Below are 16,295 nucleotides of genomic sequence, written 5' to 3' on the forward strand. Positions count from 1 at the left end.
CAATATATTTAACAAAAAACAGGCATAAACAATGTGGCCTACATCAAATGTGATGAAGGTTAACATGTTTACCTTAAAGAAAAATTTGTTCTGTCATGATGGTCTACATGCTGTTGGCATATTTTGACACATTCTATTTTCTATGTTAAAAAAGTGAAGAAAAAAAAACACATATTGCTATTGTTATATTTATGCCTCATGTTTTTGATCTGTTTCTAAGGTTCTGCAGGGAAACTCTGATGTAAAATCAGTGAAAGCTTTTCAAGCTGTGATTGAAGTTCTGAAGTCCTGTAAGCAAGGGGCAAGTGATCAGATTTTCAGGTAAGAGTCACCCTCCTATTACTTGTGCAAGTGCAAGCTTGTGCTCTGAAGGTAGGTGGGGATGGGCCAAAACAGTGATGACAGTCATGGGCAGTCACCGAATGTGATGACCAGCATCACGTTGATAGATGAGGTAACTAAAGTTACACTGTTGTAGGTTAATCATAAACTGCTTGGTTTGATCCTCAAAAGGTCCTTCTGTGAATCAAATACCTTGCTGATGTTGACCATAATTTTCCCCCGACATTGGTCGTATTCCTGGCCAGACAAGCTTCACAACAACATTTTGTTGTTGTTGTTGTTCTTGCTGCTGGTTGTTGATTGTGTCCTGAGCAGTCATTTGTTGGAGCTTAGAATGTCGGATAGATCTAATTTTTTAAGTTATGTTACAATCCACTCACAAATTGGCAATGACAAAGTGATTAATAGATGTAAATCACTCCATATTCTTGGATATAGTGCTGTTTTTGACCCTAAGGGAATTTGATTGATGTTGGTCATGTTTTCATAAAGGTTTGGACATCACTGTGATGTGTGCTTGAGAGAGCCTCAGGACCCAGTGGGGCTGCCATGCCATCACATCTACTGCTTAACATGTGTCAGGGCCAACCTAGATGCAGGACAGACTTCATGTCCCAAATGCAGGCAACAGTTACCAAATGACTTTCAGCCACATGTCTCTGAAGATATCAGGTAAGACTTTAAAAATATTTTGTACACCATTTAACTCCCATAAAAATCCAAAGATGAAACTTCTTCTCAGGACTTCATAGAGTTTAACTGTTCATGTTCAAGGACATGTACTGCAAAAACTTGCTTGCTAGTATGAACTTGATACTCACTGCACCACTGTTGTTATTAAGTGCCTTTTTTGCACCATACAGTGCATGTGTGCACTCAGACACTGAGCAGTGTGATTTTCTATTGTGTATACACCTATACAACTAGCTTCGGTAGAAATTTAGAAATGGCATTTTAATACCCCATTAGCTACTTGCTTTTTAAAGGCATGTAGTAACACGATCTTTTCTAGATTAGCGAGCAAGTGACTTGTGCACTATGTGTATGTATGCACTTGCTCATCAAAAAGGTGTGAACACGTAAATGATTCAGTGGATGATACTGTGAAACACAACACCACTCAGTACAGTGACATACAACTGAAACAACAACTGTCCTCTGACAGTCTAATTTTTAGGGGAATCCGTCAGTTACTCTTTATCACATTTGGAAATATTCTAACACTAATAAAAATTCTTTGCTTTTGATTTTTATGTTGCATATGTTTTCTTTTTGCAGGGCTTCTTTCAAGAAAAATGCTGAATTCAGGCAGCGTTGCAATGGTTTCTTCATTGATATGCTCACCACTGTGTGCTTCAAGGATAACACCCCACCAACCCAAGGTGTCATCAACCATTTGTTGTCCTACATGAGGGTTGAAACAGGTACCACTTACTGTAGAGCTTCTTGTCAAGGAAACATCAAAGGAAATATAACTGTGTCCTCTTTGTCTTCTTCACCTTTTTTACTCCATAAATTCCCATTACTACAGACTATTAATATACTTTCTTATATATGTAAATTGTTTTTTAGGAGGGATGCCCTGAGTTGATCCCATGCATCAGTCTTTTTTCCACTCCAAACTGCTGTAGAATTTAGCAGCTGTTTTAATTCTTTTCTTTTTTTTGTCTCCATTTTGCATTTTATCATGTAAAGCACTTTGTACCTGGTCTTTGAAAGGTGCTACATAAATAAATGTTATTGTTATTTTTTAACTTTTTCATGTCAAACGCCACCATTTATGTTCGTATGCAGTATATTTGTACAGTCTGCATGTTCATAAGCTTCAATAATAGAAGATTATTATTAGTCTTTTTTGTTACTAATATTTACTAATATTTACTATTTACTTCAACATTATCTGTCATACCAGAGGATAAACAGATTCACACCAAAGATCTGTCGCCTTTTGACGAGTCCCCCGATAACAACCCAGTCGTGCGATCTGTGATCCTCAAGCTGCTGCTGAAGTTCAGGTAGGTAAACTGAATGTGTCATTGTAATGTTGCTGTCATCAGAGGAGCTTGACAATATTGCTGCTGTAATCACATTGAGGAGTTTGGTCGTTTGAAAATGTCTGAATAGTTTAAAGCTCCTCTGCATCACCTTGCATATCTCTTCTGGATTGTACCAAGTTTATGATGAACTTTGAATGAATTGTGTTTCAGCTTTGATGAAGTCAAGGAATATTTGCAGCAGCATTTGTCGTCTGTTGAAGAAAGCAGATTTGTGGATGAGGGTGATAAAGCAGAGCTTTATGCCTTGTACATCAACTGCTTGGAGGTAAAACATGTTTTAAATAAGAATATAACAGTACTGTTTTATTATATTTAGTAGTGTAGAAATTAACAAATATGGAAAGAGGATTTCACTGAAGTTTTCAAAACATTCAAAAGAAAATAACTATTACAATTTATGAAGTATAAAAATTGTATCGAGACTATATAAAGTGTAAGCTCCCAAAACCAAATTAAGGATATTACACATCCCATTTATTACTATATGATATTTTAACTGAGCTGAGTGTCAAAGGGTCAGACATAATAGTGAAGCAGATACCTCTCTGAGACTCAACTTAAATCACTGGTATCAGCAAAGGATCCTTTGTGTTGAATTAAGCGTAACTTTATGTGCGGGGTAGTGTAAGTCGACCCTTATGCTCATGATTTAACACAGTTACAGGATACACAACAGTATTTGAATGGGACAGGAAGGGTTCTTGAGGAGTGAGGATGCCAGCCCTACCACAAACTGTTATCTCAGTTTCTGCTCGTTTCTGATACAAGTCAGTTGAAGTGACAGTTATCTAATGCTCTTTGCAGGATTCCATGTGGGAGAAAATGTCTCTGGATGGCAACAAGCCTGAAGAGTTGAAGCCATTTTTCAATAATGAAACACAGTTCCTGCGTTTCTTTTTGGCTGAAGTCACCTCTGTTCCGGCAACAGTATCTATTCAACATCTACAGCACATTGCCCAACTGCGTCTTTCCCTCACAATGGCCACCAGTCCCATCAGTGACTTTCTGTCTGGTAAGATAGACTGTAATTTCACTACTGCTGACAGTTTGTATTGAATCAAAATTACAATGAGTAAGTGTCTATTGGACTACATTGCTGTTGCAGACAACAATGTCCCAGATGGAGCAGAAGATTTCCTGAACATGGTAATTAAGCTCTGTGAGGAGGGGGGGAATGACTGGTACCGCGTTTACCTGATACGCAAGCTCAGCGAATTGCATGGTGTTGAACTCGTCCAGACGCTGGTGAAACAACCAAAGTTCAGATGGCTTTTCCCTACAGAGATCCATCAGCAGGTACACTCCAGTTCATAAGCAAATCTGAAATGCTTAAATCATAACACAACAAAACATGTCATCAGCATGTTGAAACAACATGCAAACAAACATGACATCAAATTTAGCCCAGTTAATAGACCATTGCTGGACCATGAAGTTACCAGGAGATCTCATATATCTATATATATATATATATATGTAATATTTATATATTCAGATATATTACATTGTGTTTTTGCTCCTCTGTCATTCACGGTGTAAACAGAATGAAGATGGAGGCCAGATGGACCAGTATCTTGTGTATGGAGAAGAATACAAGGCGGTGAGGGATGCAGTTGCAAAGGCAGTAGTGGACGGTGATGTCGAGCAGATAGAAGAAGTCTGCGAGGTATTTAAATTGAATTTACTCACTGTTGCTACAACTAACGTTCCATACATTCTTTTTTGCATCTTCCGCTCATTCCTGTAAATCTGAGTCTGAATTAATATATACCCTAGTTCCACTTTTATACATCCTACTGTATATCAGTTTGCAGTTAAATAGTAGTACAGCGTTGCTACTCACTACTAAATTTTTGTTTTTCATTGATTTAGAAATGCACCGCACCACCAAGGAATCGAACAGTGTTCATTCTCCTGGCACTTTTCAGAGAGGTTACGACTCTGTACAGGTCTGCCAACAAAGGTCTTCATCCCACCCTTGAGGTAAAATACACCTTTGTAGAGACTGTATTGCACATCAAGACTCTTTAAGAGACAAGAGAATGCAGCCAAGAGTTGAGCAGGGGTATAGATTTTGGACTTCATTCACAAATTGAAAAAAACTAACTGTGAGTGAAGAACTTAGAGATCTTCCCAAACTCTAATGCAAGACAAAACTTTTTTTCTGTATTCCTAAAGTTGTCACTGGTGGGTGTGAAATCTCAAAAGTAACCAAAGAAATCAAAACAATACAGACTGGGTCTGTTCCCTCACATTCACTGTGACACACTGTTAATATGGATACATTCACATCTGTACTGTCCTGAGTTGTCCACCTGTGATCACCCAAAACGCATGTTAATGCTGGGTATGAATTGCCTTGTGGCTACACTAAGGTCTTCTGTCATTACGGCCACCTTTGTTGAGTGAAGTGAGATCTAAGGGGAAAACATGAATCTCTGGCCCACAGATAAGGTGAATGTGTCATTCCAAAATGTGATGCAGTTGCGAATAGGTTCTATATAACACTAGCCAAAATCCAAAAAAAAGGAAACAAGATGTCATGAAATGTAATTTTCTATCAAATATCTGAGTCCCTATCCCAGTTGCAGTTTCAAGGAATTGCAAATTACAACACATACATTTGGAAAGCTACACCATTATTGCTAAAATTGCAAAAGCTTCTATGACCTATTAATTTATTTTGTTATCAGATGTTTTATAATGGTGCTATAAAAAGTTTACTTATTGCCACTGTATATCTGCTTTGTAGCGATGCCAGTCATTTGGAGAACTCATCCAGGGGTCAAGGTATCTTCATCAAAGAGAAGTAAGGGATTTTGCCTCAGCCTTGGTTCACAACAGGTTGGGAGCCCTGACCATCCATCCTGGTTACACTATTGTGGATAATGCTGTCATCGAGCTGACCATCCATCTGGCAGCTGTGCTACTCACTGGGACTCCCCCCTTGCTAATGCCACTAAAGCAACTTGGTCTGTTTCCTGAAAATATGCAGGTAAATGTGTCTCATATCCGCTCAGCAAAATAAAGTGAATACAAACCTAAAATCTCTTTCATATTGATCAATAATGCATCACAACTTCCATAGATAAAATATAGATATTTTATGCTATTAAGCAGAAAAAAATAAACTTTCAATTACTTTTAGTTTTTTTGTTGTGTTTTTTTTTGCTTTTAACAATAGATTATTACTTTCATGTAACTTTGATGTCAAATGTAACATTTTCATTTGCTTTAACTTAACAGGGGGCTTTTATACCCACAATGCCTGATGACATGTTAGCTGTTGCCCAGGCAGCCATTCAGCAAGGCTATGGGCAGCTCACTTGGTATAGTAAGTATTACTCATTCATATATACAATTAACTGCAATTTTGAATTATGGTTTCTTGCAGCTTCATTCATTTGATATTTTTTTGATATTTTTACAGGAATCTGTATTATTTTTTCCTTCTATCTCTTCATCAGATTTTGTCTTTTCAGATAATCTCTATTGCTCATGAGTTTTTATCATTATAGCGAATGCTAAAAGAGTTATATGAACAAATCTACTAATTCTTAAGTTTCATTTTTCTTCTGTGTCAGCTGATCTAAGGCTTTTTTAATTTGTTAATTGTTTTCCACAGTGTGTCCAAATAATCATCCATGCTTTGTTGATGAGGTAAGCTATCTTTAGTATCTTTTAGTATCATTTCCAGTTGATTTGTCTGCACAGACATTATGTGGTAAAACATACAGTAGATACGAAATTTGAGCAAAATGATCTGATCTGCTATGTTCCACTACAGTGCGGCCTGCCCATGCAGAGAGGCCGATGTCTGGAGTGTGGCCTGGAGGTTGGAGGGGAGCATCATATGGCCTTGCCTGGGTTTAGACCAATTCAGCTCCAGCAGTGAGTGTCATCAATTGTTAAGCTACAGTCATGCACTGAATAGTCTCTTTAATGTTGCAGTTGAAATTAATTTTAAAAGTATGTTTCCTCTTGAATTTAGTGTACTTCATATATCTATGTGTGTATATATGTATATGTAATCACCACTACCTAATATAGCACAAGTTGGTGATATACTACTTAGTATAATTTATGGGAGCTATTGAAGGTAAAGCATTTGATCAACATTGCCAGTGTCTTGTGATGCAGCATGACAAAAATTTAGATGTTAAGAAGACAATTTTAACATAGAAAAAATAAGATTATTATCAATAATTTGATTTACTACTAGCAATACTAGGATGATAATTTGCGACTTCCTTTTTTTTTTACCCATTTTGTATGTAACTGTACCACCAAATTTCATATACAGTTACATTTAAACATCTCCTCTGTGCAACTAACTGAGTGATGCTTATCTGTTGTTTTAGGGATCGCACCAGGCCTGGCCACATCCTGGGAGACCCTGAACGGAGGAACAACCCAGATGCCCTGGACACTAAAAACATGTCTCTGACTCCCTTCACTCTGGTCAGGCTGGTCACACATTTGGCGATGTTGCTGGGATCCTCAGAGAAGTCCCAGGTGAGCAAAAGAAGAGTTACTATCAAAATGAGAAGCGTCTGAAAATCTAAATCAGCAGTTCATGTGTAGCAGCACTTGTTGAGTATCTAACTTTGTTGGGAGTGTCATAATTTTTCCAGAGCTGACTGTGTGTGTAGGCGAGATATCAAATGAGATGATCAAATGATAATCTCTCTGCAAAATAGATATAAAGACCTATGATAATTTTGTTTTTTCTGTTGAATCTGACTGTGACATTGTCCCCCACTTGCTGTTTCTTTAGTTTGTCCAGAACATCATCCAGCCAACTGTGGAGGATGTTTGTGCGTTTCTCACCCTACACTTAATAAAGGATCTGGATCAGCTGTCACAGGCACTGGGAAAAGGAGCTGATGACACTATTACAACTGTCCACTTGGTGCTCAGATCTCTGCAAGACATTCCGCAGACCAGTCACTGTAAGCTGACCACCTGTCTGTCACTGCAAAATATTTAATAAGTTTGCTGAAGTTTGCTCCACAAAATACCTTCTGTTTGACTTTGTCTAGCTGGCATTGATCCGCGCTTAACAACCAAAGCATCCAGGAACTGCTGGGAAACTACCATGGCTGCAGAAATGATGCCTCAGTTGAAGGTAATGCCTTTTAGCTAACCTTTTTACATTATGTCATTTTTCCTTTATGAATGACAGTAAGGCTCTCATGATATTTTAAAATGGTAGGACACTACATACACTCACCAAGCACTTTATTAGGTACACCTGCTTATTCATTCAAGTATAATATTTGACTGTGACATGATTGCTGTTGCCAGACAGACTAGTGTGAAACTACTAATCTCCTGGGATGATTGTGGACAAAAGTCTCTAGAGTCATACTCAGAATGATGTGAAAAACAAACAAACAAACATCCAGTGAGCGACAGTTCTGTGGACAGAAACACTTTGTTGATGAGAGAGGTCAGAGGAGAATGACCAGACTGATCAGATTCTGCCCAGATTTTTGATATTCTAATTTATATATGTGGACATATATGTACTGTATGCTGAAATTGGTTTTGTTTTTATTGCACATTATAGCTATATTCTATAGCTGCAGTAAACTCTGCAGCACTACTACTAATACTAATATTTTGTATCTAGGATCTTGATCAACTTCTGCAAGAAGGAAAGGGCAAAATCAGGACCGATTCCCGTGTATCTTCCAACTTCATCATGAGGACGACCTTCGGTGATGATTGTACTTTCCTGGCGTCGCTGCCACAGGGCTCTCAGGTCCACAGCTCAGCAGTGTGGAGCTGCAGGGAGAGGCTCTCGTTGCTCAGCCTCACACACATTGTGGACCATAATGACCAAAAGGAGGAACTGCCTCTGCTCTGGAGGTTCCTGCAGAAGGTGAATGTGTGAGATGTAAAGCTTTGACAAATGACTTTGAATTCACATCTCTATCCAGCAGTTTGATTCAGAGCAAGAAACTCTGACAATTACTGGTCAGATTGTTATGAAATGAAATTTTTTGTGAATATTCATTTCAAGACCCAAATTATTAATTATTGTACCTTTTCCCCCTGACCTTTGATCTAGGGCCCTCAGTAATTCATAGCCTCCACCTATGCATAATATCAAAATCTAACTGGTATTCCTTTTGGTAACTGTACACGTTAAGAAGATGAACTCTTGTTATTTAGGACACTCCATGAGGTTTTCCTTTGTTCAACGTTTAAACTTTTCCTGCAAGGTTTTTAGCCTTATTACTCACAATATTTTCATTTCCCAAACAAGTTAGAGAATTAATGAACAGTACGTTTATATTGATTGCATTATCTCCCATGTGATTGTTGTTTGTAAAGTTTCAGTCGTCTTGACAGCTGGTAACTAGTTTTCATCAGCAAAATTCTAAACAGTCATAGATGAGTTATGGTTATTTACCTCAGCTAATTTAAGTATACAGCCTGTGGTTATGAGACATGGTTATCAGTTGTATAATTTGTGTTTTTCTTTTTTAGGAGATAGAATTTCGGCAGATTAAGTTCCTTCCAGACATCCTAATCCTGCAAAAACGTTTGGTGAGAAAGTTCCAGAACACATCTGACCAGATCGTGGGCTCAATCAGAGAGTTCACTGAGAAGCAGTCAGGTACAGCTGTGATATCCCTGAGCAATGACTAGATGTATTACTTGTTTTTCTCAAAGTGTTAACATTTGATTGACTATATCTAATGGACTAACTCTTAATTGATGGGCAGGGCCTAGGAAAAATCTGTTACCCGCCTTCCAAATAAACAGAGGCATTAGGCTATGGGACAGAAAACAACTGATGTCTGACATTTTACACACACTCAATTTTTTCTTTTTCTATTTTCCATTTTTTGTATCATACAAACTAGGTAAATATTTATTACTTGTTTCAGACATGAGAACATGGTATGAAAAACACATTGACATCTTCCTGAGAACATGGAATCTGCTCAGAGTGTCTGTAACCAGCAGTAAGTAAAGCACATACCCTCCTCTTTGTCTCCTTAAATGTTTTACAGATGGAGGCAGTCACAGTGATTGAATGAACCAACTGAATGAATACATACTTATTCATTGTTGTAGTGGAAATAATGAATGATACATCCTTTTCAACCTACAGCTGAGATGAAGATTCCAGATGAATTTTGCAGTGAGGACTTGGACTTGAACAGTGACCTACAGTACCTCCTGCCCCGGCGGCAGGGTCCAGGCCTGTGTGCCACAGGGTTGATCAGCTACCTTGTGGGACTACAAAATGAGCTTGTGTATGCTGTGGACAGCTACACCGGAGAGGACAGCAGGTACATAACATACACAGATAATTCTTAGATTTTTGTCTAAAGGCCTTTTCACACTGAAGCAGTTTTTCATGTGATTAATTTACGCAATTTTCACAAATATTATGCTGTGAAAAAGCAATGTAATTTTTATTTTATTTTTTTTATTTTAAAAAATATGTCCACAACAGGCCATGGTGGAGCTTCAGCTCCTGTATATTCATGGGCGAGTATTTTGCACTTTCGTATTCTATATTCATGTTGTGCTATATGTGAAAAGGCCTTAAGAATGCAGAGCAGAGAAGTATATAGTTATATGATGCAAAGTAATGCTTAAGCAATGCTGCTTTGTCACTGTACCATAAATATCTAAGTAGCACTGCGCTGATCCTCCTGCCCTAAGAACAGAAGGGGGGCTTTTAACCCCATTATGTCTGCAGTTTATGTTGTGTTTACACTGCTGTTGGATTCAGACAACATGTTTTGTTGCTTGTTTTCAGCTCCTTTTCAGGAGAATGTATTGCATTCATCTCTCTAAGACCTCTGTGCCCACCACACTAGATCCTTAGGTCAGATGGTTTTTGTCGGGGTTGCTCAGACAACATGATTATCCCTCATTGTCTGAGTTTTTTTACTTTGTCTGAGTTGCATTTCTCCTGGGAGGCCCCTCCCTCCACTATCATTTGAGTCAGTTGTATGTATATACTGTTGGTGGAGCACTGCTATCTTATATCTTTTAGATATAAGATAAGATATCTTTTGGATATAGAACACTTTTAACAGGAGGAAAAAGTTATTTGTATTGTGATGCCTCTAAATTCCATCACTGCAGCAGTTACAAGGTGACCATGGCAGAGCTGACAGAGCAGCATGTGATCTGCTATGAGGTGGAGAAGGATCTGCTTCCTCTGGTTTTGTCCAACTGTCAGTACAGCTTAGAACGTGGCCATGAGACAATATCACATTATGACCTACCCAGGATCCAGCAGCAGATCCTCACCCGCTTTCTACAGGGAAAACCCCTCATCACCTGCACAGTGAGTCCACACAGCCTGGTTTGGATAAAGTAAATGACAGGAACAAAAAATGTTTTCCTGAAAAAGGGGACAGACAGAAACGCAAGTCAAATCTCCAGGTGCAAAAACAAGGGGGTGTAACCAACAAGTTTTTTGCAAGTTTGTTTTGTTTGTTTTTGATAAAAAGTGTAGAGAATGAAAAGAGGTCACACTTAATACTTAGTACTTTGCATGGGCTTCTTCCAAGAAATTTGCATCTGTTGTAAGAACAGACACATTGTTTTGTTTGACTTGGCTTGCTCTGGTCTGTCATAATGTACTGTACTTGATGCTAAGCAAACCTAGCTGGTATTCATTGTGTTGGTTAACAACAAAGAAAGACCGTCTTAATTTTATATTCTTATTTCTGTATTTCCCTGCTTCACCAAACTCATTGTGTTTATTTTAGGGAATCCCCACTCTGGTCAACACACAAGAGAGAGACTATGAAACCATTTTCAACGCTGTTAAAGGAAGAGTCCATCAGGTAAATTCATGGACCCTGTATTTTTTTTTTTTTTTTTTTTTTTTGTGCCTTATTTGGATAGGACAGTGGAGACAGACAGGATTTTCTTACCAAATGTGCTTACTATTTTTTGCACAATAGAACTATGATTTTTGATGAGATATTACACTTTACAATTTGATTTCCCTTAAATGTGTTTGATCCCACATGTACCCACTGTAGTCATAATCACAAATATACTGTATATTACTTACATTTAAAGAAGGATGATTACAAGGAATGCAACTAGAGATTATTTTTATTAACAATATCTATTGGCTATTTTATTTTTGTCTATCAAATGTAGAAAATAGTTAAACTGTCACAAGTTAACAGAGACCAAAATCCCAAAATATTCAATTTACAATAAAATAGAGGAACCATTGAATGTTTGACATTTTTGCTTGACAAATGAACTTTAAGTAGTTAGTACTCTACAAGATTACAATCCAACATGCAAAACTGTATTTCTCCTTCAGAAGCCTCTGTCCTCTCTGACACGGAACGCTGTGTCCAGAGAGCTGAACTCCTTCAGTGAGGTGTGTGAGGCGTTCAAGATCGTGGAGCTGCTCCTGGGTTTCCTCTCAGTGACGGGTGGTGATCCCATGATGAAACTAGTCACTTACCTCCAGGACGTGCTGAAGATGGCCGACCGCATTGATCATCACATATTACAGGTCAGTGCCTGGCAAAAATTAAAACACAGCTAAAATTACCACCTGAGTAAGGCTGATTACTCATTACTGTTACACTGACGCATTATATATAACTACTACTTCCTCTTTAACAACATACATAATACATTGCTCTTTACCTCTTAGTGTATGATTCTGTCAATCTAAGCAATTAAGTTATTAAACAGTGATTAAATTAAGTCAATCATCCTAATAAACATTGATGAAACTAAGTAATCTAGAAAATACAAAAATAATAATAATAATAATAAAAATAAATTTTATCAGCCTAAAAAAACAACAAGCTGGAACAGACTCTTTACTCTGTTGTGTTGTGTCCTCAGGCTCTGGGCAGATGCACCCTCAGACACTGTGTTTCACTGTGGCAGCTCCTCTCTTCTCTTAAATCTGAAAACATGCTGCGTCTCAGGAGGGTAAGTGTTGCTTTTGCACCATTGGTATTTTGCTGATTAAATACAAGTGCATTACACCTTTTACTATGATGTTTCATCTAAATATTTATGTAATATTTACATTCATTCATATTATTTTGGTATTATTCTGTTTTGTTTAGTTCTTAAATTTAAAACACAAAATAATAATTTGATATTTTAATATTTGACATTTGAATTTGAATAATTTGTAATAACAGAATAACAATAATAATAATATAATAATAATAATAACATAAAATACCTCATTCCGTGTTTCTATAAAAAAAGGAGCCCTTTTCGGGGTATTCAGCTAAGTACCTGAAGCCACTGACAGAGAAGGACAAGACTGAGCTGAAAGGCTTCATGTCCATTGGAAATGTGGACCAGTGGCTTCTTGAGATGCATGAGTTCCTCCTGCTGAGACTGGGTCGCCCCTGGGCCACTGACGACTTCAATCCATCCTGGGGGTAAACTTGTTGAACAGCTTCTAAATGTTTGCTTATTAGCCCAGTTGCTCACCTCTGTAGACTTAATACCTGTATATTGGAAAAAACATTAATGATGAAGGATTGATAGCAAAAATCTCCAAAAAAAAGTATGTGGGAAATGCTGCTGCCTTAATGTTGTTTATGTAGCTGGTTAAATGATCCTACTTGAAAACATGGTCCGTTCTGATGAGTGTAATGTATTTAATTTTATATATTTCCATTTTTCTCAGTGTGAAAGAGACTGTGGCTGCCTACATGGACAGCAAAGAAGTGGAGGTGCCCCCTTATGTGGAGGGCAAGTTTCCTGAAAATCTGCAGCTGTCTCAGATTGTGGAGACCTGGAAATACGCCATCACCACCAAACAGGACTGGATGATGGAGAGATGAACAGGATGGGTTTACAGAGATTTATTAGGTTTATCAGATTAATTTATGTTATACAGTCTAATAGAAACTGAATTTGTTTCAGTCTTATTAATTTTTTCTTTGATAATTATATATGAAAAAAAACCTAAGACTGATTAATCTTGAGTGCCTTGAATATATAGTTTGTTTGGTTTTTTTTCTTGTCATGAGCCAGCTGTTCATTTACTACTTAGCCTCATTTGAAGAAATTCCCATATATTATAAGCGTATATTTTAATTTCAGTTGGATTAAGTGTATTTCACTATGGACCACCAAAATCAGATAATTAGGGTAATGAGTCTGCATGGTGGTATGACAAAGTAGTAAAGATACAATACTGCATGTTTTTTTATTATATTTTTATTATTCTTACACATTTAAGTACTTTGAATGTTTATTTTCATTAATATGAAGGTAAAATCTTTGAAGCAAAATGTTTAGTTTATGAGATAATGTCAATTTCTTCTTATTTTTTCATCATTATCATTACTATTAGCATTTTAGTTCAGTTTTTTGGTATTTCTGCTTTATTGATAGTGGTTATAAAGAGAGACAGGAAAGGCAGGGAAAGAGAGGGGATGACATGCAGCAGCCTGGGCCTCTGTGCTAAGGATTCAACTTTGATATGTAGTACACAGTCTACCAGGTGAGCGACCAGAGTGCCCCTGTTTTATCTTATTTTTATGTCTTTTTGTTCAGTCTGGTAATGTTTAGGGTCAATGGCACCAGAAAATCATGGACAATAGTGTCTGTCATGATACCCATAACAGCCTTTTTATTATATTTTTATCTTTAGGCCTGTTAAGTCTTTTTATATTTGTATCTCAGTCTTTCAAGCTTTATTTTATTTTTATCTTTAGGCCGCTAAGTCTTTAAAAAACTATTTTAGCAATAAATCAGTTTTTAGAGCATAAAACAATATGTGTTACAAGTGTGTTCTACAATTTGTTTACATACTTGTGACAGCAGAAAAACTACAAGTATCTGATTTTATGTGAAATGGCATTTCTGCTTTCTTGATAGTGAGAGTGGAGGGCAACAGGTAAGGCAGGGAAAGAGAGAGGTTGACATGCAGCAAAGGGCCTGGGCCTCAGTGGTAAGGATTCAGCTGAGCGACCAGAGTGCCCCTGTTTTTTCATATTTTTATGTATTTTTGTTCAGTCTGGTCATGTTTGAAGTTGATGATGCGAGAAAATCGGGGACATAGTGTCTGTGATGATACCCGTAACTATCTGCAGGGAAGTTTGAAACCATGGATATGGATGTGCTCTTTGATTACTTTTTCTACTGTTAGAAAATCTAAAATCAGGAGACAGGAGGCAGAATATCTCCCAATGCATTTTAAGTCTTGAATTTTTTTAATCTTTTTATCTTTAAGCCTTTGAAGTGTTATATTATATTATATTATATATATTATATATTTTATCTTAAGGCCCCTTAAGTATTTTTATATTTTTATCTTTAGGCTTTTTAAGTATTAAAAAAACTACTGGTGACAGCTGAAAAACAGGTATCTGATTTTATGTGAAGTGGTTAAAAGCATGTAACCTTTCACAGTTATAAGGCTGTATGTTGTTTCTGTTTTTAAAGATTTTTCTGCGATAATTATGTTTGGAAAGATTTAAAAATAACCTTAAGGCCTTAAGACTGACTAATCTTGAGTGCAAAATGCTTTGAATATATAGTTTTAGCGGTGTCACGAGCCAGCTACTCTTTTACTGCCTTTTATTAATAGAAATAATTTTAAGAATCACTATCTGAGCCTCATTTGAACAACGTCTCAATATCTACTCAGGAAAATGTTTGACTTTCACGAGCGTATATTTTAACTTTTTTATAATATCTTTTACAGGATTACATTTACTTATATTTGTTTTGGATTAAGTTTATTTCACCATTGACCACCAAAATCAAATAATCAGATCAAATCAGTCTTCATGGTGGTACGATAAAGTAGTAGAGAAAAGATAAGATACTGCATGTTTTTCAGTATATTTATATTCTTCTTACACATTTAAGGACTTTGAATTTTTATTTGCGCTAATGTGAAGGTAAAGTGATCTTTGAAACAAAACATTTGGTTTAAAATGTATGTTTATTCATATTTTTAAATCATCATTATTATTATTATTTTAAAGATAGTTTTTTGGTATTTCTGCTTTATTGCTAGTGGTAGTAAAGAGAGACAGGAAAGGCAGGGAAAGAGAGAGGATGAAATGCAGCAAAGGGCCCGGGCCTCTGTGGTAAGGACTTAGCCTTGATAACTTATATGCATGGATATAGAATCAGAAGCAGAACATCTCCTAACACTTTTAAAGTCTTCTGAAACCTTTTTTAAAAATTATATTTATCTTTAAACTTTTTTCTAGATAGATGAAATTGTCCTTTTTAGCAACTATTTTTAGAAAGTAAACAAAAATAATGTGTGTTCCATAATCTGGCAGGCTGAAAAACTAGGTTCACTGATTTTATGTATGACAATGAAAAGCATGTAACCTTTCACAGTTATGAGGCTGTAAGCAGTAGATATTCATTTGTATGTGCTGATTAAAGTTTAAGTCATTAATTGATTATTTGATCATTTGGATTAAATTTACATTTGTTTTAACTAATCAATAAATCAATTTATATATACGTGTGTAGCCTAAGACTTCATCTGTCATTCATCCTGTAAATTTCTTGATTTGAGTTTAAAACAGATTTAAATTCAACAGTTAATAAATTGTGATCACTAAATTAAAGCAACTTTTAATTCCAATCTGATTCTTTCATTGTACCAATAAATGAGATTCTGATCCATCAGATCTGGGTTGGTACAGTTCAATCAGGAGAGACTTAGAACAAAAGCATGCACGAATCTGGATTAGAATAGAATTTTATTGTGCACAGGAGAAACAGAGTTTTGGCACTTAGACCCTAGCAGGAAGTAGATCACCATGGGAAGCAAACAAAACTTCCTTTTAAGAGGCAGAAACTTCGAGCAGAACCAGACTCAGAGTGGGCAGGCCATCTGCCTCGACTGGTTGGGTTTAGAAAGACACAGAGAGA

General features: G+C 36.7%; 1 protein-coding gene across 1 annotated transcript in view; it reads left to right on the forward strand.

Annotated features, from left to right (window-relative positions):
* The window catches only part of LOC108902767 (E3 ubiquitin-protein ligase rnf213-alpha-like), a 47,980-nt gene extending 32,099 nt beyond the window's left edge, over positions 1 to 15,881 (forward strand). Inside the window, 26 exon segments of the mRNA XM_018704765.2 lie at positions 221 to 321; positions 835 to 1,014; positions 1,621 to 1,766; positions 2,255 to 2,357; positions 2,550 to 2,664; positions 3,204 to 3,411; positions 3,505 to 3,695; positions 3,943 to 4,065; positions 4,272 to 4,382; positions 5,152 to 5,394; positions 5,646 to 5,733; positions 6,025 to 6,059; positions 6,187 to 6,290; positions 6,761 to 6,914; positions 7,177 to 7,351; positions 7,442 to 7,527; positions 8,035 to 8,286; positions 8,898 to 9,027; positions 9,302 to 9,379; positions 9,529 to 9,709; positions 10,518 to 10,722; positions 11,150 to 11,227; positions 11,725 to 11,922; positions 12,264 to 12,353; positions 12,642 to 12,820; positions 13,072 to 15,881. Coding sequence (XP_018560281.2) covers positions 221 to 321; positions 835 to 1,014; positions 1,621 to 1,766; positions 2,255 to 2,357; positions 2,550 to 2,664; positions 3,204 to 3,411; positions 3,505 to 3,695; positions 3,943 to 4,065; positions 4,272 to 4,382; positions 5,152 to 5,394; positions 5,646 to 5,733; positions 6,025 to 6,059; positions 6,187 to 6,290; positions 6,761 to 6,914; positions 7,177 to 7,351; positions 7,442 to 7,527; positions 8,035 to 8,286; positions 8,898 to 9,027; positions 9,302 to 9,379; positions 9,529 to 9,709; positions 10,518 to 10,722; positions 11,150 to 11,227; positions 11,725 to 11,922; positions 12,264 to 12,353; positions 12,642 to 12,820; positions 13,072 to 13,228 — 3,711 coding nt within the window. The 3' untranslated portion in view covers positions 13,229 to 15,881.
* The last annotated feature ends 414 nt before the right edge of the window (positions 15,882 to 16,295 follow it).

Source organism: Lates calcarifer, linkage group LG17 (assembly GCF_001640805.2).
Source record: "Lates calcarifer isolate ASB-BC8 linkage group LG17, TLL_Latcal_v3, whole genome shotgun sequence".
Taxonomy (NCBI): domain Eukaryota; kingdom Metazoa; phylum Chordata; class Actinopteri; family Centropomidae; genus Lates; species Lates calcarifer.